Below are 24,292 nucleotides of genomic sequence, written 5' to 3'. Positions count from 1 at the left end.
TATCTGTTTTTAATAAAATGGAAGACTTGGGACATGATAATAGGCCATGGAAGAAGGTGAAGCTAATGGAGTATGCAGATAACCAGCAGAGCAGTTTAGGCAGGAGTAGAGACTTGTACATTTCATTATTTTTTAACGGGTTGAAATGAAGGAAATGATGAAAAATAAGTTTCTTTCCCCCTTTTGTCTTCCAGCCATGCAGTTCCTCTTCTTAGAGGATTGCTAATTTGCACTGCCATCAACAAGTGTGTAGATGTATGATTGGCATTGTGCTTGTACTAAATTCTCAGAGTTTGGAGAGACAGCTACTATAGGTTATGTGGGTTTATTGGTGGGAGGAATGAGAGAGAGATGGAGCATAGATAGGGGTTTAGAGAAGACTGAGAAGATATGATATGGAATTGTTATTTAACAGGATAACAGAGGGCATATTTATGGTGTGATGCCTGTAGCTGAAGAACCTGCAACAGCCTCTCCCCACAAGGTTCTGTGATCTTTTCAGAACTTAACTTCTTTACAATTAAAATGTATGTCAGCTTCGAAAATGGATTTCTCAAAAACCCATCACTTGTGGAAAGTAAGTCCGTGTTTGGGTTCTGAGTGCCAAAACGCTGCCTGCAGCTCTTAATTGCTTTCAGTCACAGTCTTCCATTCCACGCCGCACCATGTTGTGTGGTGCTTTGGGGTTATTCAGCCAGTGATATAAATCAAAACAAAGGGAAGCTTGTTGGCTAAGAAAGAACAGTCTCTGTCTGAAGGAAAGGAAGAGACTGGAAACCAACTACAGTGTCTCTGAGATGGCACTACTTACTGTTCCTAAAGCACATAATTTAACAACCTAAAAAAAAAAATTTCCTTTCAACCATTCTCCTCTTTTTAGCTAGTACTAGGCTAAAGCACTGAGTGTGACTTTGTTTTATTTTTAGTCACAAAATTGAAAGATTACAAATGAGACTTATATTAGTAGCTAAGTTTTTAAAGAAGATGGTCATTTCTTATTTGATACATTTTAACGCATTTTAAATGCATTCATAAACAGCTGCAAATGCTATTTGTGGAAAACATGATAAAACTAAGCAATGAGTCAAAGGTTCAGGTTTAGCTTTCTGACAAAACTGACAACTCATTCTTTTTAGTTATTACAAGGAAAGTGGGTACTGTGTTATTGCTATGAAGATGATAAATCATCCGTTTACCAGCAAACTCTTATACAGAGTTTTTCATAAAGCAAATATAGTGTTTTCTTTCAAATATTGAATCTTAGCTTGATTTTGCTTTCCCGAACAATTCATTTAGTTGATGTTGGATTGAAGTGTACCAATAATCAATTTCATTCATTCAATTACATCTTTAATTCAGTGTGTTGACATTTTTAATCATTAAATTATAGTTGGGCATATACTGCAAGCCTACTGTGTGTCAGTTTGGTTTGGGGCATACAAAAGTAAAATACCTTCATTCAAGGAGCTTGTAGTATAGTCAGGAAAGAATTGAGCATGTAGTCTGCTGGGGGTATCCAAGTGGGGCAGTCAGTAAACACTGATTAAGGAGCAAAATCACAATACAGATTTTATAAGATTTCCTGAACCATTTTCTCCTTGTTTCCACTGTATGTCTCTAGAGTGATTCATAGTAAACTTCTCACAAAAGAGACGGACCTATGCTTTTCAGAGGAGACAGTAAAGATTAAAGACAGAACGTATTCATAGCCAGCCTAGAGAAAAGAACACCAGGTTGAAAAAAGCACTTGGCAACAGTGTCAAAGGAAGAGAAGCCAGCCAGCTAAATCCCTAGTGCTAGAGGGGTGAAAAAAGAGGTGCTTAAAGAGTGAGCCAAGGGTCAAAAAACAGGTCCTAGGGTTCAGTCTCAAGCAGAACCTTCTGGGTTCCCTGATAACCTGGTTATCTGGTTTCTCAGCCAACAGCAGGTTAGAAAGGGAGAGGCACACTGGCAGCAAAGGTTGATAGCCTCCCAGTGAGGGAGAAAAGAAAATTAAAAGTGGACTTCATAGCTCAAAAAAATTAGCCACTTGAGACCATTTAGCATAGGGAGAAAGAAGTCTTTAAAAGCTCATAATCCTGGAGCATATCACCATGTGTGTGCGTGCTAAGTCGCTTCAGTCATATCCAACTCTTTGTGACCCTATGGGCTGTAGCCCGCTGGGCTCCTCTGTCCATGGGATTCTTCAGGCAAGATATTGGAGAAGGTTGACATGCCGTCCTCCAGAGGATCGTCCTAACCCAGGGATCAAACCCGCATCTCTCATATCTCCTGCATTGGCAAGCGGGTTCTTTACCACCACTGTCACTTGGGAAGCCCACATATCACCACAGTCACCATAAATTGCTGGTCATAGTTATGCCCCTGCATCATCAAATTCTTTTTATTCTGTTCTAATCTAAAGACTTTTCTCCCTGCCCATTGCAGTTTGTTGGACCTTTCTTATTACTATGTATTAACTTTAGGGGGAAAACATCTTACTATCAATATTTCTAAGAGAAGAAAATGAGGGTGGTGTGGGAGAGTTCGACACAAGGTTCCCCTGATATCAGAAAGTAGAGCACTCATGTGAAACCTTTTAGAAAGCTGGAGTAAAGTGAAGCAGTTACCTTAGGACACATCTTACTCACAGATGCACAGAATAAGTCAGGATGAAGCACAGATGGTCACAAACACAGTTCAAAGCCATAGTGGATGATGAGTTGCTGAATGTAGATCCCTGGGAAGGAGCTGGACGGTGCCTCACTCACTGCCTGGGATGCCCACTGCCTCTGTAACGATTCTCAGGAAAACAAATGCCTTTTTTCATAAAAGCAAAATCCTCTTTGATTTTTTTTTTTTTGTTTGTGAATACAGGTACTTATGTAGGTCCTTCATAAAAGCAAAGTGATGTAAAGTCAACTTTCAAGAAGCAGAGGATACAGATATTAAAGGTTTTGTGGTTTTTTTGCCATACTGCTGTCAAACCCATCTCTAGGGGATGTTTTCACCTTCAGTGTGACTGATGGTTTTAACTGATAAAGCCCTACGTATATGCTCACATTTCTTACAGAAACCCAGGAGAGGCCTATGCAGATCTTTGTAAATCGGGCTAAGGAAGCCTTCAGTTTTCAAATGGTCTCAGTCTTCTATTTCTCACGTGGCTCCATTTTCTCCCTACTGCAGATTGCAAGGATGTGGAGAAGGCAATGGCAACCCACTCCAGTACTCTTGCCTGGAAAATCCCATGGACGGAGAAGCCTGGTAGGCTGCAGTTCATGGTGTCACGAAAAGTCAGACATGACTGAGTGACTTCACTTTCACTTTTCACTTTCATGCATTGGAGAAGGAAGTGGCAACCCACTCCAGTGTTCTTGCCTGGAGAATCCCGGGGACAACGGAGCCTGGTGGGCTGCTGTCTCTGGGGTCGCACAGGGTCGGACACTACTGAAGCGACTTAGCAGCAGCAGCAGCAACTTGACTACAGATTGATTCATTCATTTAATAGATGTTTATTGAATGCCTGCCATTTGCAAGATATTAAGATAGAGGTGTACTTAATTTTTTGGAATAAGGATTTCTTTTGATCTATAGTCCATGTACTATCTTTAGCAGCTCAGAATAAGAAACAGAAGTATTCCCAATTTATGGTAATATGTTACCATATGGTAATATGGTAATATGTGTTCTTTTCTTGATTGTAGACTCGCCCATTTAAAGTCAAAATCAGTCTCATATTTGGAGTTGTCTTGTTAAAAAAATCATGATAGACTTGGAAACAAAAGTCATTTTGCTTCATTGTAAATACACCCAACTTTGGGATCGGATGACTCATTTCTAAAAGCAAATGTAAACCAACACTGTGGTGAATTTATGATGTTGATTATAAGTTGATACTTAGAAGTCCAGTTTAAAGCTAAGAAATGCCAATTTGGACTGAAAATAGGGCCTTCAGGACCAGTTACTGTATAATTAGAAGTTAAATCCTTGAAGCAGATGCAATTTCCGAGGAGATAAAGGAGAGGAGGGTTTTTTTCATGATAAAATCCTGAGGCACTTGGAATATTAGCTATTAAAGATAGATAGAGGAAGAGAATACCTGAATTTCCTCAGCCATCTAGTTACTGTATGCATCAAACTCAGAATCTAATGGTCTATCTGTGTTGCAGATAGCCAATAGTCAGTTCAATGCAGTTCAGTTCAGTCGCTCAGTCGTGTCTGACTCTTCACGACCCCATGAATCGCAGCACGCCAGGCCTCCCTGTCTATCACCAACTCCCGGAGTTCACTCAGACTCACGCCAATAGTCAACCCCCCCAAAAAAAGTACTTGTTCTTATTTGATTCCTGAATTTCACAGCAAATCAAAATCACCCACCACATGTCAGTTCACCCTCAAAAGGTAATCTTATCTCAAAGTCCTGGAGTTGACCATAACAACTGATTTAGAAAATAATGAGTGTTATGTCTAAACTCATTATGTTTTGTTATGTCATTATATATTATGTTATGTCCATAATATAATTTGAATGTCTCTTGTGCAGTAGGATTATATTATTGAAATGGTTACTTGTCTTAGATATGCAGAATTCTAGAATTATATATGTTTGTAAATATGTTTATGATACATATTCTACCCTGACCATCACTCACCCCTATTTTAAGTTATACCGTATTCCTGGTCAAGTAAGCGTGCGTGTCCTGGTGCCATTGATTACTTCATTGATCTGAAGAGCTGTCTTGCCTAGGGTTTTTCTTGTGTCAGCTTTTGAAAACTTTTTACTTCAAAAGGCTTTAAGTAGTTAAGTTTAAAATAACTGAAGGATTTAGTATCATCTTAAAGCCACCAAAAGCAAATGTATATTTTACTGTCAGAGGAGACAGAAATGAGGACACAAAAGAATCTTAAAAAGAGTGGATATGTATGTATATGTATAACTGATTGACTTTGCTGTACACCTGAAACTAACACAATATTGTAAATCAACTATACTCCAGTAAAAATCTTTAAAAAAGAAATGACATAGATTTTTTAACCTCTCCTTGAATTTCTGTGTTTAAAGTTTGAATTTACCTCATTGCTCTATGAAAGTCTGTTTCAAGGTGTCTTCTTGGCTGTTTGATTTGAAGATAAGTCTGGAAGAGCAGATTATACAGGAATATTCTTAAGTTGCCAGCATGATTATATCTATTCCGTTTATTTCTTAACCTTATATGAAATGTTTGTAGATTTTCAGGTGATGGTATCTTTGGATTTATTCTACTACTTAAATTTTACCAGTCAATCTTGAAAGACAGTGCTTTCTGATTTGTTAGGGAAGGATTTATTTGGTTCTGCAAGTATCGTACATATTTTGGTCCCCACAGAATCTATTATATAAAATAAAATGCCTCTGCTTGAGGTATTTCCCCTCATTTTTGGTTAAGAGAACAGGAAAACCACAAACTCTATCATGCCATTTACTCTGCATTATCCATCTTTGAAGACCTATAATTGTTTTTTTATCATTTTTAGCCATTACTTTAGTCAAAAGGTCTTTCCTGGTGGCTCAAACGGTAAAGAGTCTGCCTGCAGTGCAGGAGACCTGGGTTTGATCCCTGGGTTGGAAAGATCCCCTAGAGAAGGGAATGGCTACCCAGTCAAGTATTCTTGCCTCTTCATGGACAGAGGAGCCTGGCGGACTACAGCCCATGGAGGCATAGAATCGGACAGAACTGAGCGACTAACACTTTCACTTAGTCAAAAGGGCATAATTTTCTGTAAAAAAAAAAAAAAAAAAAAAGATTTAAAATATGGTAGCTCTAATGACTTTATTAATATCCTAGAATATAAATTCCTGACAGCAACTGCTCTTGTGAATGAATATTTTAATATATCTGTACCCAAATGTCATCTGAGTGTCCAGACAGACCCTTTAAGAACTAAACAGTTGGCTCAAGAGCCTTCAGTTTTATGTTATGAAGAAGCCTAAACTTTCGCTAAGATTTCTGCAGATTCTAGTGTTCTGTGACCTCTGAGTTACTGCCATCTGGATGGGACTTCTTTCCCTTCCCTTCTCTCTCCCCTCCAGCGGAGGGAAAAGTATATAGTTGTTTCCCTGGGCTCATGCAGAGCCACTTTGCCTTCCTTTGTTGCTACAAGGCCTTACCTTCCACCGTAAGTGCATTTTCCATGTGTTTTCCCAAACAAAAAGCATTTCTTTCCTAAGAGGAGCTCTGCTGTTGTATATTAAAATGATGAAATGTGTGCCTTATTAGGTTTAATTTGATAATAATAATCCTTCCAGTAGCTTATTTTCTCCATTTATAAAACTTTACAAAATTTCAGTAATTCATATCAAACTTAGTCTCCACTGTTTACAGAAGTTATAAGAAAACCTATCTTGAAAAGACTTTTGCAGTGTTAGAATTGATTATGTAACCTTGTGTAGTTCTTTTGCCGGGTGGTTCAAAGATGGTGCGCTCTTAGATAGAGTTTCAGATAGAGGTTAAGTATCAAGTTGCTCTTTCTCTTAGAGAAGAAAATCACTAAATTTTGTGAATGTGAACAGTCTACCCTTTTGAGGTATGCATTTAGTAATTTTGAGCTATTCATCAGATGGTAAGTAGGTTTGTTTAACAAATATAAACTTATTATATGCCACTTTTAAACTCTTGTCATCTTTGAACTTTTAGCATTTTTCCCTTCAAAATTTTTTTTTACCAGGTAACCAAACACCTGAAGATGTCAACATCAAGGCTTAATCTCACTTTGTATTTTTTAACTACTTTTTTAGTTGAAATCTAGTTATACTGCTTTAGAGCAGCTAGATAGTAATAGAAAAGTAACATGGCCTTTTAAGAAATTGTCAGGAACTGTGCCCCACATAGTTTACATCGCAGAGATTGCTAGTTCTGCATATACTCTCTCCAGCAAGTGTTTTCATGTCCAGGTACATGTTCAGACATTAAGGACTGAAGAGATACAATAGTAATGATACGATAAGTAGTCTGCCTAAACAACAGTAGGATTTCATCGGTTTTTAAAATTTTTTCCCTTGTATCTCCATACCTTGCTCCAAATTCTCCCACTCTCTTCTCATCAAGGCAAGCATTTTAATGTTTATAATGCAGAAAACATTAATTTATGTGAATTGCATTGTGGCATCTCTCATTTTGCTTCCTGCTTTATTCACTCAGCACTGTATTTTTAGTGCTGTGTTACTCCATGGTATGTATCCACATTTAACCTATTAGTCTCCAGGGAGCAGGCCCTCACCTTATTATCACAAATAGCAAGGCAAGAAACAATCTGACACCTGTCTTTTTATATGCTAATATGAGAATCTGTTCAAGATAGATATACCCAGGAGCAGAACTGCTGGATTGAAGGGTATGTGTGTACTTAATTTGACAGCATAGTTTCTAGGGGTCTTCTGAATGGCTGTATTAGTCTGCATTCTCACCAAGGGCTTTTTATTTGGGTAAATTTTTATAGAATTAGAAGAGTTCCTCTAAGGCCAGTAATTAGTGACAAGAAAGGATTACCTTAGGTAAGAATAACGGTTAATAACTCCTGAATTATTGCTAGGTGGCACTCCCAGATAGATATAGAGAGATATAGAGCAATGAGATACAGAACCATGCTTTCTTTAAAAGCATGTTCTTCTTGAGAGCCAGGGCTGCTGACCATGTGGAGAGGATCTGAGTCCTGTTTCTTTTAAGTCTGTGTGCCATGACCAGGTACCATGAAATGGTGTGATTTGTATTTTATAATTCTACCTCCTTATCTATTTAGCTTTTACATTTTGTTAAACACATAACTAATGCTTACTGTGTACCAAATACTACTGTATATGCTTTATAAATATTAACTCATTTAATCCACATAAAATAGGTCCTATTATTGCTCCTATTTTATAAATGAGAAAACTGAGGCACAGAAAGACTGTTTTAATATTACCAATTGGTGATTGTGGATAATTAATGAAAAGCCTATAAAAATAAATGGGGTATGTAATTTATTTCATAATCCATTATAAATATAAAGGTTTTATTTAACTTTTCTGACTTTAACTTTTGAACACCAGTGTGTGTAACTCATTGAAATGCCAAATGGAAAAAGGAAGCACATTTACTAATATGTTTAATATTATACTTCCAAAAATTGGAAAATAAAATCCAATGGTAATGATAATCTTTATTAGATGGCATAGTTGTTCAAACTAGGGGGGTGGGGAAGGGGTTCGAGAGAGGGGACATACGTATGTTAATGGCTGATTCGCGCTGTTGTATGGCAGAAACCAACACAACATTGTAAAGCAGTTATCCTCCAATTAAAAATAAATTTTTTTAAAAAACTTGAAAAAAAAGATGCCAGCACACCTGGGTGTATGAATTTTCCAGATAGGTAAAACTTATTTAAACACCATAAAATATTATTTCTTAACATTTTCTTTTAAATCCTGCTTTCCTAACTTCTTGAAGAGTAGGCATGAGAGCATGATTTAACATTTTCCTCATGATTGGGATCATATTTTAATAATTGTCATTGTACTTTGATGAGGATGTAGGTGTCAAACATGAAACAGAAGGCTTCTAATAACGACTAGACCTGGCTTTCTTAAAAAAGTCCCTAATGTTTTTTTTCTTTTGGATTATTTATCTAATTTTGTAAAAGGTACTATATGGAATATACAACCACAGTTGTATAATATGCCTGCTGTAAAATTAATCATTGACTCACAGATGGTTCCTTGCCTGGAAAATCTTCTTCAGTGTTGCTGTGGTGGTTTTCAGTCAGTTCAGTCGCTCAGTCATGTCTGACTCTTTGCAACCCCATGGACTGCAGCACGCCAAGCCTCCCTGTCCATCACCAACTCCCGGAGCTTGCTCCAACTCGTGTCCATCGAGTTGGTGATGCCATCCAACCATGGTGGTTTTAGCTCTTAGTGATTTGATGACCCTGATGAATCAGATACATATTAGCAGTCACCCATTCTCTTGCTATTTACTGTTTGTTGAGGAAGGATAGAGAAACAGTATCCCTTTCTACTGCCATAGTTCAGACTGGATTATTGAAACATAAATTCATTATCTTTGCAGACAGGACAGTAGACTAATTTTTTCTTCAAACCTTCTTCAATATTTGGCTTGAAACCAAATGTCACGCATAAGCGACATCTAAAATTACGTCTCTCCAATCGCTTCTGGGCCTTTTGGCTAAGATCAAGTGGAAAACTACATCTCTAAATGTATAGGACAGAAAGTCCTGTCCTTGCATGGTAGATTTTCTTTCTTATAAATCCTCTGAAACACAAGCTTGTCTGCTTAAAACCTGTAACTTCTGAAAGTTTCTGGATAGGGGCAATGGATGCTACAGATCAAGTTCAGCTCCATGGATGCTACGGATCAAGTTCAGCTCCGCCGATCACCAGTAGATGAAATGATTTCCATTTCATTTATAGCCATTGTTATTTATAGCATGTTTATTTTATATGTGTATACTTTTGAGGTATCTTGTAAATATTATAAAGCCCCATTTTGTCTCTGAAAGCAGTACTGGTGATAGATGGATCACCATGAAAATACAAATTGTGTAAAAAACTGAAAGTGAAAAAATTACGCATGTTAAATTTATGACTGGGTAACAAAAATGATTATTAAGGACAGTCCCAGGATGTGCCAGCCCTTTGACAGGCAGCCAAAGGTGAAGAGATATGAATGTCTAAAATGGGATGCCTGTTTAGTCAAAGTCTAATTCAGGTTAAAGTTGAAGTTCAAGAACTTGAAGGCTGGGTATGATGAGTGAAAGTGGTTCTGTGGAAACTTATCAAACACCACAGATGGCACCGTGGGATCATGGCCATTTCTAATCTGCAGGTGAAACTCTAGTGTGGATTCCTTAGCTGCCAGAGGTTCCCTCCCTTCTGTTGGTGGAGATTGTGGAAGGGAGGGGTTGCCTGCCTCAGTAAATGTTCATTGTAAACAAAACAGGACACTTTTTTTTTTAATGCCAAAAATATACCAGCTCAGAGGAAATGTGGACCCCAAAAACCTAAATCTCACTCATAGTTTTGGACTTTTAGACTAATGGATTTCACAGCCTTTTGGAATTCATCCTGTTTGTAAGTAGAGCTGCCTCTCTGTATTTTATACTCTGGAAACCCTACTGGTCATCAAATTGAATGACACACAAAAAAGGGGTCAAGATTTTGCTGGGACCACATAGCTCCTGGGGTGAGCTCTACAGCTGCTGGTAGCATAGGTGTGCTGGAGGTGGTGTACTGGAGGCGGTGTACTGTGGCTCACCCGTGCAGCTGGCCCTGGCGTCGTGTGTGGTCTCTGCCTTTGTGAGATCTGTTGCTCACTATCCAGGGTGGATTTCAGAGGTACACCCGTCCGCCCCCACCCCTTTTTCAGCTTTTAGCACAGAAACCTTCCTGTAGACTTTTTTGTAGTTTAGTATCTGACTTTAAAATTATTGTGGGGTTTTTCAGTAAGTTTTATCTTTTGATGTAGCCAGAAAATTAATGAGTCTCTTGAAAGTCTGTTGTTTAATGTAGGAACGTGGTACGTTTATTTTATGTTTGAAATTGTACAGTTTATCTTTGGTCTGGATTAAGGTTCTCACTGCCTACCAGAGCTGCTGCTGGAATTAGTGATTGTCACTGTTCCCATTTCTGCAGGCAGATCAGCAGCCAGCATGTATTTTAAATTAATCCCCAAAGTATTATTTGTACAATAAAAATTTTAAGTATATTTTTTCAATTTAAATATTTGTCACATCATTATAGTTACTGTAATTATAGGCTCTGCACTCTTGTCCAAGTGAAGTGTCCCTGAATTGTTTTAGCCTATCCTGTAAAGCTGTTTTGGCCAGAGTATCCTGTTTTAAGGAAGTAGCAAGATTTTTTTTTTTTTTTTTAATGGCACAGGACCTATATTTAGGCCCTCACTGTTGACCATTTAGTTTCCATGGCTAAGCTAAACTAAGTCATCCGCCTGTTGTATTCTGCCAGCAGTATTTATATCAATGACATGTTTTGTTTGTTCTTTTTATGTCTCATTGTTATTAAAATAAGTCACTGGGCCGGTTTAGTTTATTTTCTCCTAAATGTGCGAGAATTACAAAAGCTGGCTTCTTGTTAAATAATGCATGCTTGGTTGATTGTTTTATGAAGAAAAGTGGTGAAGTTGTTCCTAAAAAGAATGAATATAGATCCAGCATAGTAAGTAGAAAGTACTCAAGGAAGTGTGTGTGTATGAACTAGGAAAGGCACTGGATATGTACTGTTTGTGCTTGCCAGAGTTTAGTTTTGACTGCATTTAGGACTGTGACGCTGCAGACTTTCTATTTATGCATCACGAGGTAGAGAGAAAATGATAAAGGGCACTAAACTAGCATCACTCATTCAGAGGACAGGAAGTAAATGTGACTTCTTAGTTGCAAGAAGATATCATAAAGCAATCAACCGTAGGCTTTACAGTGTGTACAGCTTTCTGTAGTCTTGAATAATTATAATGATAAAGATAAAATAGTATTATTTGATGGTGATAGAAATAATAATAACTAATATTTGCATAGCATTTACTGTATTCTGAGGTATTGTTCTAAGAGCTTTACATGTAGTAACTCATGGAATTTCCCAGTGACCATCTGAGGCAGGTTCTTCTATTATCCTCTTGTAACTCACTTAATCTCCATAAAGGAGACATGTTATTAAAGCCACTTACAAATGAAGAAACGAGGTTAAGTAACTTGTCCAAGGTCATGCAACTAGTAATAGAACTGGGGTTCAGAATCCATGTTCTTAACCTCTGTGACAGGCTCAATAATGGCCCTCCAGGATACCTAGACCTTAGTCTCCTGGAACCTGTGAATATTACCTGATATAGCCAAAGGGATTTTGCAGAAAGGACACATTGAGGATTTTGAGAGGGGGAGATTATTTTGGCTAATCCAGTTGGGCCTTAAATAAAAGTATGAGTGTCCATAAGAGGGAGATAGCAGAAGATTTGGCAGAAGACGGTGATGTGACAGGGGAAGCAGAGAGAGAGAGAGAGATCTGGAGATACTGGCTTTGAAGATGGAAGAAGGGCCCCTGAGCCAAGGACTGCAGCTCTAGAAGCTGGACAAGACAGGAGAGGAATTTCCCCCTAGAGCCGAAAGAGGAAGCATAGCTCTGCCAATACCTTGGTTTTTGGTTTTGATCCACTGAAAGTTTTTCATCCCTTGAGGTCCAGAACTGTAAGATAATAAATTGGTGGTGTTTTAAGCCACTGAAATTTGTGGTGATTCATTAGAACAGCAATAGGAAGCTAATGCCACTAGTTACAGTTAAGCTTTTATGGTCAGCAGCCCTTCCCCAGAATCCATGAAGGAATCAGTTCCGTAATAATCTCCTTCAGTGGTCCTGCTTTATGGCACTTGTTGCTTTATTGCTTAATCTTTATCTCTTTCTAAATGAAGATTTTTCAGTGGTAATCTTTAGACTACATCTAATACATACTTAAAGTAGCCATTCTGAGCTCAGAGTTGACTGTTGGGTCATAAACCTTAGAAATATTAAGAAGACATCATTTTTTTCTTCAGGGCCAAGTTAAAGGGGGTAGCTGGAGGGGATGAGTGTCACATTTCAGTGTCCACTGTACATCTTTACCGAGTTAGGAATTTCTGTTATTCATTTTGGTGCTTATCATACTTGACCCTCCCTGTAAAGAATAATTGATTATTACTTCTGCCTCAACAATTATAAACTGGGAAGTAATGTGCTCAGAATCAGAAAACCAGTAAATGAGATAAAATTCAGGCTTGTCTAATGCCAAGGTGCATACATTGTCCTATATTGCTATATATATATATATATATATATATATATATATATATCCTATATGTTAGAATTGCTGCTGCTGCTAAGTCACTTCAGTTGTGTCCGACTCTGTACGACCCCACAGACGGCAGCCAACCAGGCTCCACCGTCCCTGGGATTCTCCAAGCAAGAACACTGGAGTGGGTTGCCATTTCCTTCTCCAATGCATGAAAGTGAAAAGTGGAAGTGAAGCCACTCAGTAAGTTTCCGACTCTTTGTGACCCCATGGACTGCAGCCTACCAGGCTTCTCCATCCATGGGATTTTCCAGGCAAGAGTACTGGAGGGGGTGCCGTTGCCTTCTCCGGTCAGAATTGCTAGTCTAAACTAATCCTAGGGAGGAGTTCAGATCCTAGACCAGGGCACAGCCAATGGGTTTCCTTAGTCCTAAAGAGTCATAAGGAAGAACATACTGCTTCCAGATCACCCCTGACCTGGTGCACAGTGTGTAGGTTGGTCAGGTTCCTGAACTGCCCTGGAGACCTAGATTCTTCCTGCATGACTCTGGAGATGGACTTAGTTCTGTGTTCACCTGGGTTTCTCTATTCTTGTATATGACAGTTAAGCCCAAATCATTAACAAAACCTCTGAAACTAATTTAAAAGCAATTCTCTAGACTAAAGATGGATACCAGCATCCACAGTGAACACCCACATACAGTTTTTTGTGTTCCTGTGTGCTATAGTAAACATAAAAAACAAAAATGGGAATCATAACGAAAATATGAGATTAAACCAGCCAGTGTATAACAGAGTAGCAAGCAGAAGATCCCGAAGTTATCAGTAGATTTCCACAGTGGTCTTTGATTACAGTATGATTAAGGACCACAATTTTGTTTAAGAACCCATTTGGACCATATGAAAGGCATTTGCTTTTATTCCTTTTCATCCTCCTCCTCCTCATCCTGCCTCTCTTCTTTCTCTTTCTTCCTTCTTTCACTTTCCCTTCCCTCTCCACTTCACAAGCAATTTGTAACTTGCTGCTGGTGCTGCTGCTGCTAAGTCGCTTCAGTCGTGTCCGACTCTGTGCGACCCCATAGATGGCAGCCCACCAGGCTCCGCCGTCCCTGGGATTCTCCAGGCAAGAACACTGGAGTGGGTTGCCATTTCCGTCTCCAATGCATGAAAGTGAAAAGTGAAAGTGAAGTTGCTCAGTCATGTCTGACTCTTCGCGACCCCGTGGACTGCAGCCTACCAGGCTTCTCCATCCATGGGATTTTCTAGGCAAGAGTACTGGAGTGGGGTGCCATCACCTTCTCCGAATTTGTAACTTATGGACTTTTAAAAAATATTTTATTAGAACTTGAAAATAACTTTTAAATATACTAGTAGGTATAGAAAATAGAAGTCTGTTCCTTACTGAAATTCTTTAGAGATAGTGATCTAATTATAAGTATACCTAAATGTAGGTGGTTCCCTATTTCAGAATTTTGAACTAGGAAACTATTGATATATACAGATGGTTATTTGATGTCTGAATTATTTTACTACTAGATCAGGAGTCTGAAATCTTTTTCTATAAAAGGTCAGATAGTAAATATTTTAGGCTTTGGCTGACTATAAGGTTTTCATCACAGTTACTAAGCTCTGCCATCGTAGCATGAAAGCAACCAGTTGACGACACATAAGGGAGCGTGGCTCTGCTCCAGTAAAACTTCACTCATAGAAACTGAAATTTGAATTTCACATATTTGTTACACATCCATGAAACATTTTAACTTTGATTTTTTTTCTTTCCCCCAACAGTTTAAAAATGTGAAACCTGTTCTTGGCTCACAGGTTACAGAGAACAGGTGGCAGGTCAAATTCAGTCAGTACATTTGCTGACTCTGAACTAATGACCTATTAGACAGTAGCATGTTTATTCTTATATTTGCATTACCATTCTATTTTTAAGAATATAGCACTGGAGTATTATAATTTGAAAGAACTTGATAAAAATTACATGTGCTCTAAGGACTTACATAACATGTAATTTTCAGTTGCCAGCTCAACGGTTATCGATTCTTTGTGGACAGAACTCTTAGTTGAGATTCTGTTCAGGCTCCTGGCGGTCGAGTTCTTCAGGGAAGGTGCTTTCTTCTTCCCTTCAACTTCAGGGGGTGGGTGTAGGCAAACCTTAATTGGTTTGATCCCATTTTAGTTCCATTGCCCTTGCAGTGGTTAATTTGGAAATGACAGCTTGGACAGTAAGATAGCACATGGGGAAGAATTTAATTGCATGCAATAGACTGAGTTTGGATAGGAAAATGAGTTTTTGACAACTGGAATTAAAATTAAAGTACCTAATAAATACTTTCAGCTTTACTTCATGTTGCACTGGCTTGTACAGATTACTATATTGACAAACATATTTCAAGAAAATCATTGTTTATATAAGATGGAATTTTAAAAATTTATTAGTTTTCTGAATTCAAGTATAGGAAATTTTTTCTTATACCAACATAAAATTATAAACTTCTCTGGTAAAGACTGTTGTTTATTATGTTTTTTTCCTTATACATTTTTTATCCATTTATGAAGTATAAAAACAGCAACCCTATGCCAATAACCACAGAGGTTTTTTTAAGTTTTACTTGTCCATGATAATCGGAAAGCCTGGATATTACAAACCTCAGTGTATGCTCACTATGCTCCATTCTTTTTCGTGATTACTTACAGCCTGGCTTTGGGCCTAACCTCTTGGTTGGACTGCTTTCTAGATCATTACTATTGATTTTATGGTCTCTGTATACCCCCTTTTAAAAACCAGATACCTTTTTTGACATTTCTGTGTGTTTAACTCTTTTGCCCATTCTATCTCGGAAATTCTCTTTCCTAGTGTTTGCTGGGATTGTGTCTCTGCAGTACCTTAGTGACCATTTTCAGTCTCCTCTACTGCTTGTATTTTGGTCTTCTCTATTTCTTGGTGGTGACTCTTGTTAAAAAAAAAAAACAACACAGTGTTTATGATGCCTGTAAATAGTAGGCATGAGAACGATTTAGCCATAAATAGAAGCTGCATGTTGCTAAGTAGACACTATTTAGTAGAGGTTGTCTTTTGATATAAAGCTAGGGTTAAAATTAATATTAAACAGTTTTTTAATTGGCAACAATTAGGTTTTTTTTAAGTACACACATGTATTTAATGCACTGTATTGTTTTGTGTTCCTCTGTAAACTGTTTCTTTATGAATGTTTTGATTCCAGTTGTGTGTGTATTTTTTTTTTTTAAGAAAGTACTATATGAGCATCCTTATGCCTACATCTTGGCATACTCTGTGAGTATATCCATCGTATAAATTCTTACTGGTAAAATTGTTAAATTATGGTGTATATGCATTGAAAAGTGTAGTAGGCATTGCTGAATAGCCTTTCTGAAAGCTTGTATCAGTTTGCACTTTTATCAACAGTATGAGTACCACTTTTTCCATATCCCCTCCAACAACAAACATAATGTTTGTTGATCTAATGGATGAAAAATATTTTCTTTACATTTTAATTTATTTTAATTATAAGTAAGGTTGAGCATCTTTTATATCAGTAATTTTCAACTGGGAGCAATTTATCCCTGTGCCCAGGGGACATTTGATACTGTCTGGAATTGAGGGGGCGGGGTGGGGGGGCTGTTAAAACTGGAAGCAGGTCTGGGAAGAGGATTCTTCTATCATGCTGCTAAACATCCTACAATGCACACAGCGAAGTATTATCCAGCCCTAAATAGCAGTAGCACCAAGGTTGAGAAACTCTGCTTAATATTATTCCATTTCCTCTTCTTTTTTGATTTATTATCTGTAATTCTTAAGTTATTGTTTGCTTTAGAGTTTATATATACATTTTTTTAGTTCAACTTTGAGTAGTAGTTTACTATTTCCTGTATGGTATAAACACCTTGCTATAGTAAATTTCCATTTTTCTCTTCCTGGCCTTTGTGCTATTGTTTTAATACATTTTACTTCTATATATGTTATAGACCCCACTGTATATTATTATTATTTTACTTTAAACAGTAGATTACATTTTTTAAACAGCTTTAATGAATTATATTTACATTCTATGTGTATGCGTGCTCAGTCACGTCTGACTCTTTGTGACCCCGTGGACTGTAGCCCACCAGGCTCCTCTGTCCATGGGATTCTCCAGGCAAGAATACTGGAGTGGGTTGCCATTTCCTCCTCCAGGGGATCTTCCCAACCCAGGGACTGAACCCGTGTCTCTGGTGTCTCCTGCATTGGCAGGCAGATTCTTTACCACTGGCACTACCTGGGAGCCCCTATAATTTACATTAGATTGCACATATTTCAAATATACAATTTGATAAGTTTTGACATGTATATACTTGTGAAACCATCACCATCAAAATAATGAACATATTTATCATCCTCTAAACTTTTCTCCTGTCCCTTGGTAATCCCTCCCTAGCCCCAGGCAACCAGTGATCTGCTTTCTGTCACTGTAGGTAGGTTTACATTTTTTTGATTTTATATAAATGGAATCATAAATTATGTACCTTTTTTGTCTGGGGTCTTTCATCCAGCATAATTATTTTGAGATTTATCCATGTGGTGTGTGTATCATTAGGAAAACATTCTTAATGACATATATTCCAGGTAATTGAATTGCTGTTATTAACAAGCATGCTGAATTCTAAAGTCACTTGATGTGTTCTTTGTTTTAGGTCATGACCATCCAAGGTGTGATAATCACATGAGAGGACTCTGCTCCAGATGTCATTTGACTCATCAAACAAAAATCTATTTAAAAGCAAATATCCCTTTGACCAGAACCTTTCTTTATTCAATGGCTTGATGGATTTCCTTTACTCTGATTCAAACCAAAGCTATCCTTCTCAACCAAAACAAAAAAGGATCTTGCATGAGTCAATCCCAGGATGCCACTTTTACAGCACCAATGGGTGAAGAAAACCTCATGAATATCAATCACAGAGACTCAGAGAGCATCACTGGTGAGTCCAGTTTAATAAATGAAGTGCTCTTGCCTACAGGACAAAATGCATTTAAGACCCGCCATGATGAAACTCAGCCTCTCTCTCCAGCCTTGTCTTCTCAGAGACCACTGAATTAATCTCTCCTTCCTCAGGTCTCCTATCACAGTGGTCCCCAACCACAACTGGTTTCATGGAAGACAGTTTTTCCACGGATTGGGGCAGGGGTAGGGGCTGGTTTCAGGATGATTCAAGCATGTTAAATTTATTGTGCACTTTATTTCTATTAATATTACATCAACTCCTCCTCAGATCTTTAGACATTAGATCCCAGAGGTTGGGGACCCCTCTTACTGCATTATCAAAATCTGCCTTGGATGTTGTTCCTTGTCTATGTCTGACTCCCTATATCTGTGAGCCCTGACCAGTAGAAACTGCGTCATACTCATCTCCCTTATCTTATCTTCCTATTCCCATCTTCCTATCTCCGAAAAGACAGAGTTGCTATCTATGCCCTGCAGTCACTTAACATCAGTATCTGGCACATAAAGCTCTCAGGACATATAAGTTTGCAAAACAGGTACAACCCTGTAAGTCCTCATCTGCAAGACTAAATTTTAAAAACTCTGTATACCCAACTTTTTTTCTACACTTTGGTTCTAAAACTCATTGGTCCATAAAACCTGACCTGTCCAGTTATTTCTAGATTTATCCCACTTTGTTTGAATGTTTGTTTGCTGAAAAATGTATTATTGTGTTTAAATATGGAATACTGCTACAAAACTAGTTGGAGGTATATAACATACAGTAAATGCACAGGACTACTTTTCTAAAACTCCATAAAATTCTGAAATGCATCTAAATCTGTAGGGTTTTTTCTCTGTTTTTATTCACCAGTACTGAGATATGTATATTAAGATGCACCCATTTTAAGTGTAGAGTTTGGTTTTGACAAATATGTACACTCATGTAACCACCAGTACAATCAAGTTGTAAGATATTTTTATTATCCCCCCAAAGTTCCCTCATACCCAGATCTCTCCACCCCTCAACTGCTAACTCCAGTCAATGTGCTTTTTGTTACTATGATAACAGAAAAAATTTGCTCGTTCTGGAAGGTCATATAAATTAATCTGTCTTTTGTGTCTGGATTTTTTATGCAGCAAAGTGCTTTTGAGATTTATCAACATTATGGTGTGTGTCAGCAGTTCATTTGTTTTTATTGCCAAGTTACAACTACTAAACGCTGCTGTTATAGCAGTAAAGATGTCATAGATGATACATAAGAGAACATATATAGTTGTTTCAATAAAACTTAATTTATAAAGCCAAGCAGAGGCAATAGGCTAGAGTTGGCTTCTGGGCCATAGTTTCCTGACCTCTTCACAACATAACACTTGGTAGCATCAGTGTTTTTATTTTAACCATTCTAGTAGGTGTGTCTGGTATCTCTATGTGGTTTCAGTTTCTTTTTCCCTGAAGACTAATGATTTTCAGTCTCTTCTTGTGCTTATTGGCTATTTCTAGGTACTTGGAGTTTTCTATTTAAATCATTTGCTCACTTTTATATTTGTCCTACTATTGAATTATAAATGTTCTTTATATATTCTATGTAAATTCTTTGTTAGGTAAAGGGGTACAAATATTTTCTTCCAGACTGTGATTTGCCTTTTCATCTACTTAATGGTGTCCTTTGAAGAGCAAAAGTTTAAAATTTTGGTGGAGCCCAGTTTATCAAGTTTTGCTTTTATAGTTCATATTTTTTGTGTCATTTCTAAGAAATCTTTGCATAGTTCAGAATCACAAAGATATCTCTTCAGTTTTACCTTTAAGAGTTTTACAGTTTTTGCTTTTACGTTAAGGTCAACTGTCCATTTTATAATTAATTTTGAATATATAATCAAGTTAGGGTCCAGATTTTTTCCCCCAGTTAAATGTTTAATTGTTCCTGCACCATTTGTTGAAAACATTGTCTTTTATGCTGTTGAATTACTTTGGTAACTTCATTGAAAAATCATTTGATTTTTATATGTGTGGGTCTGTTTCTGAACTCTCCATTCTGTTTCTTTAATCCCCAAGTCTATCTTTACATAAATACTACAATGTTTTGATTACTATAACTCTATAGTAAATCATTTTATTACTATTTTTAATTTGTTTCTTTTCTTTCTTTTTACTTAAACTTTTATACAAATTATCCAATGCTAATTGTTATTTTTTGGAATTTAAGAAGTTATTAACAAATGAAAAGACAACACAGTGTTTGTACAATCTGGATTTTAAAAGCATTAATTTGGATTGGTCCTGTACAGAAATCTATAGTAAATCTTGAAATCAGGTAGTATACATTCTCCAACTTTGCTCTTATTTTTAAAAACTTATTTTGGCCGTTCTTGACCTCTCACATTTCTATATAAATTTTAAAACCAGTGTGTCAGTTTCAGCCAAAAAAGAGTGATGGAATTTTGAATGGCATGATACATACTTGATAGAAAATTGACATCTTAAGACTGTTAAGTCATCTAATCCATGAACATGATATATCCCTCCATTTATTTAGGTCTTCTTTAATTTCTCTAAATAGTACTTGCAATTTTTGTTACACAGGTCTTCCACATACTTTGTTAAATTTAATCCTACTTTTTTTTTTCCTGCTACAATAAATAACATTGCTTATTCAATTTTATTTTCCAGGTGTTATTACTAGTATGTAGAAATGAAATTTATATATTGACTTTGTATTCTGCAACTTTGCTTAACTTAGTTTTATTAACTTTGTCTACATAAGTCAATAGTGCTCTGGATTTTCTCCCTAGTCTTTTTTCATTTGAGATAGTTACCATTGCTATGCCTTCAAGTCTACTTTTCTTTTCTTCTGGAGAGTGTCTAATATGTTAATGCTATCCAGTGAATTTTTAATTTCAATATTGTACTCTAGTTCTGGGGGGCTTCCCTGGTGGCTCAGACGGTAAAGCGTATGCCTACAATGCAGAAGACCTGGGTTCAGTCTCTGGGTTGGGAAGATCTCTTGGAGAAAGAAATGGCAACCCACTCCAGTATTCTTGCCTGGAAAATCCCATGGACGGAGGAACCTGGTAGGCTACAGTCCATGGGGTCGCAAAGAGTCGGACACGACTGAGTGACTTCACTTTCTTTCACTCTAGTTCTATTTGAATTTTAGAAGTATACTTTTGTTTCTCTTTTCATCAAATTTAAGTTTTCCTCTTAAATCTTTGAGCATATTTATAATGGCTTTTTAAAAATTTCTCTTTACTAATTTTATCATTTTTGTCATTACTGGGCTTGTTTCTGTTGATTTATTTTCCAACTGGTAATGGGTTACAAATTGCTTATTCTTTGCATTTCTAGTAACTTGTTATCAAATATTTTCAATGTTACATTGATGTTTGAATTTCGTTGTCTTATTTGGAAAACTGTTATTTTGGCAGGTCCTTAAATTATTTGCTGATAAGATCAGTTCTTTTGGGTCTTTTTTTTAATCTTTGCTATCTGAGTTTGTAGATCACAAGACCATATTCCATTATGCTTTATTCTAGCATTAATTTAATTCTACTACTAGCAGGCACAACCCTTCTAGGATCTTTTGATTGTCTCAACTTTTCATTTTCTTGGGCTCCAGAATCACTGTGGACAGTAACTGCAGCCATGAAATTAAAAGATGCTTGCTCCTTGGAAGAAAAGCTATAGCAAACATAGGCAGCATATTAAAAAAGCAGAGACATTACCTTGCTGACAAAGGTCCATCTAGTCAAAGCTATGGTTTTTCCACTAGTCATGAATGGATGTGAGAGTTGGACCATAAAGAAGGCTGAGCACCGAAGAATTGATGCTTTTGGACTGTGGTGTTGGAGAAGACTCTGGAGAGTTCCTTGGACTGCAAGGAGATCAAACCAGTCCATCCTAAAGAAAATCATTCCTGAATATTCATTGGAAGACTGATGCTGAAGCGCCAATACTTTGGCCACCTGATGTGAAGAGCTGACTCATTGGAAAAGACCCTGATGCTTAAAAAGACTGAAGGTGAGAGGAGAAGGGGACGACAGAGGATGAGATGGTTGGATGGCATCATCGACTCAAAGGACACGAATTTGAGCAAACTCTGGGAGATGGTGAAGGACAGGGAAGCCTGGCATGCTGCTCCATGGGGTTGCAAAGAGCTGGACATGATTGAGCGACTGAACAACAACACTGTTCATTAGGTTTTTACACTCTGTCTAGATGAAATTCAAGCCTTTCTTAGCTTTGCATAGGAGAGTAACATAAGAAAGATATGAAGATGTGGAGGAAAATATGAATGTAATGAGAACAGATCACTTCGAGGCCGAAAAACAAGAGGAGACCTTGAATCTAAATGAGGCAGTGTGGCTAGAAAGACGTGAACACAAGAAAAGAACATTTGGAGGATAAAAATTTTAGGATTGGACAATTAGGAAATCACTAAATAGTACATTATCAGAAATGCAGAAGCAAATAGGAGGTGCTAGTCTGAAGGATATTATTCAAATCTATTAAACCATGACTGTATACGCATTTTGGAAGTAGGCAACTGGTAGTCTTGAATTTTCACAGAATTTCATTAATGCTTATTAAAATGTATATGGAATAGTAGTTATTTTAATGAATATTAATTTTGTTCATCACTTGCATTATACCCTTGAGTATTTAAGAGTTTGTTTTTAGCTCTCCATGTATTTATAGTCAACTTCTCTTCCTGCACATATATTAATAATAATAATATGTATGTCATATATTCATGGCAGGAAAAAAATGTGAATAGTCACCTAGAATTCATAGTAATGTTACTTGGATGTATTTTTGGAGTTCTTATTTAACGATCTGCTAAGCATTGAGAGGAGCTTCTTCAGACACACATTTAAGGTTTTAAATGTACCTCATATCTGTGATTGTGTACCTCATGTTTTGGTTATGAAGCCACTGCTTGTCTTTCTATATGGATAGGATTTTCTAATATGGTCAGCCTCTTCATATTTGATTAATGTCAGCCTCCTCATTTTTGAATTAAAGTCAAGTAGTTGAAATTTACTTTTTTAAGGTACATTTTCTAAAAATAAATTTTGTTGTTCTTCGCCAGAGTTAGAACATGTTTCCCTGTGCCACCCACAAAGGAAATACCCGATGTCTTTAAAAAATGAGAGGGTTGAGATGACATCCTGTATTTTCTGTATTTTAAGCCCTAGTATTTTAAGCATATTAAAAAGGGTAACTTTTTTTTGTAAACTGCTAAATTAGGAAGGTGTTAAATGATGAGCAGCATTTGGAATAAGAAGCCAGGAGCAAACACATAAAGATAGAGAAGCCCAAGTGTGTTCAGAGAAGCATATGCAGGGACAGTTAGAGATGTGCAGGTGAGAGTAGTGATGTAAAAGATATTCAAGACTTTAAATGTATCACATCTTTAAAGTAAAAGTGATTAAGTACTTATTCTAGTACCAATGTTGGACACTGTGCTGGAATGTTAACATTACTGTTTAACATTTAACCAGTAAATATTAATTTTTTTATATATAGCTTCTGGGAGAATATAGTAAAATGTAACTTTTCCATATTTTGAAGAATCCTTCCACAGAGGTCAAATTCTATTATTGAAGAACATATCATTTTATTCCTTTTGAACTCACTATTTTCTGCTGGTTGTCTTGTTGCCTTTTTTCCCTCAAATGTTATGAGTTATTTGAGATCACATGTCTTTTAAGCGGCACTAAATAGATTGATAAGGAGGAAATAAATTTTAAACCTAAAGCTATAGTTATATTCCCTAAGCAATATAGAATATAATTAAAAGTCATGGTATTATTTTTACTGTGGAAGTTCTTATAGTAAAGAAACCTAGAGAAAGACCAACTGGAATTCCAGGATACAGCAATAAAAATCATTGGCGACATGATCTTGACTAATGTTTCTTGATTGTCTTAGTTTCACAGAACTAGTTTCACTGATTTTTCTCTGTAGCCTAGTAAATTGGAATATATTGGATTCATTTACATGGAATCTTCTCCTCAGATGTCTGCTCCAATGAAGATGTCCCTGAAGTTGAGCTTGTGAGCCTGCTAGAAGAACAACTACCCCAGTATAAGCTCAGAGTGGACTCTCTATTTCTTTATGAAAACCAAGATTGGACTCAATCTCCACACCAGCAGCAACATGCATCTGACACCCTCTCTCCAGTACTTGCTGAAGAGACTTTCCGTTATATGAGTGAGTATTTGAATTTATCCATTGAACTAAAGATCATGAGTGTCTTGTTGACTTTTACAATATTTGACAATCCTAAATGTTGTTTAGTTTGTACCTACTTTAATTCAAACTGCTTTAACAACATGAAGAGATGACTCTAATTGTGTTGTATCTGAACGCAGAAAGTTTATCATTTTTAAGACTCTGAGTGTCCAGGGTTGCGAGCATACCCAGAGGTTTCCATTTCTCTCCTCTTTTCCTTCATACTTTCCTCAGACTGAGTAGAAAGGGAAACTTTTTTTTTAAAAAGTAGTGAACGTGTTTCA

The 24,292-nt window shown here is 37.0% G+C and overlaps 1 protein-coding gene across 1 annotated transcript in view; it reads left to right on the top strand.

Moving 5' to 3' along the window:
- TRAK2 (trafficking kinesin protein 2) overlaps nucleotides 1–24,292 on the top strand; it is a 74,028-nt gene that overhangs the window by 10,116 nt on the left and 39,620 nt on the right. The window contains exons 2-3 of the mRNA XM_061381634.1: nucleotides 17,484–17,771; nucleotides 23,793–23,987. Of these exons, the coding sequence (XP_061237618.1) occupies nucleotides 17,681–17,771; nucleotides 23,793–23,987 (286 nt within the window). The 5' untranslated portion in view covers nucleotides 17,484–17,680. The remainder of the gene's footprint in view (nucleotides 1–17,483; nucleotides 17,772–23,792; nucleotides 23,988–24,292) is intronic.

Source organism: Bos javanicus, chromosome 2, assembly GCF_032452875.1.
Source record: "Bos javanicus breed banteng chromosome 2, ARS-OSU_banteng_1.0, whole genome shotgun sequence".
NCBI lineage: Eukaryota > Metazoa > Chordata > Mammalia > Artiodactyla > Bovidae > Bos > Bos javanicus.
This window is presented reverse-complemented; position numbering and strand designations above follow the sequence as displayed.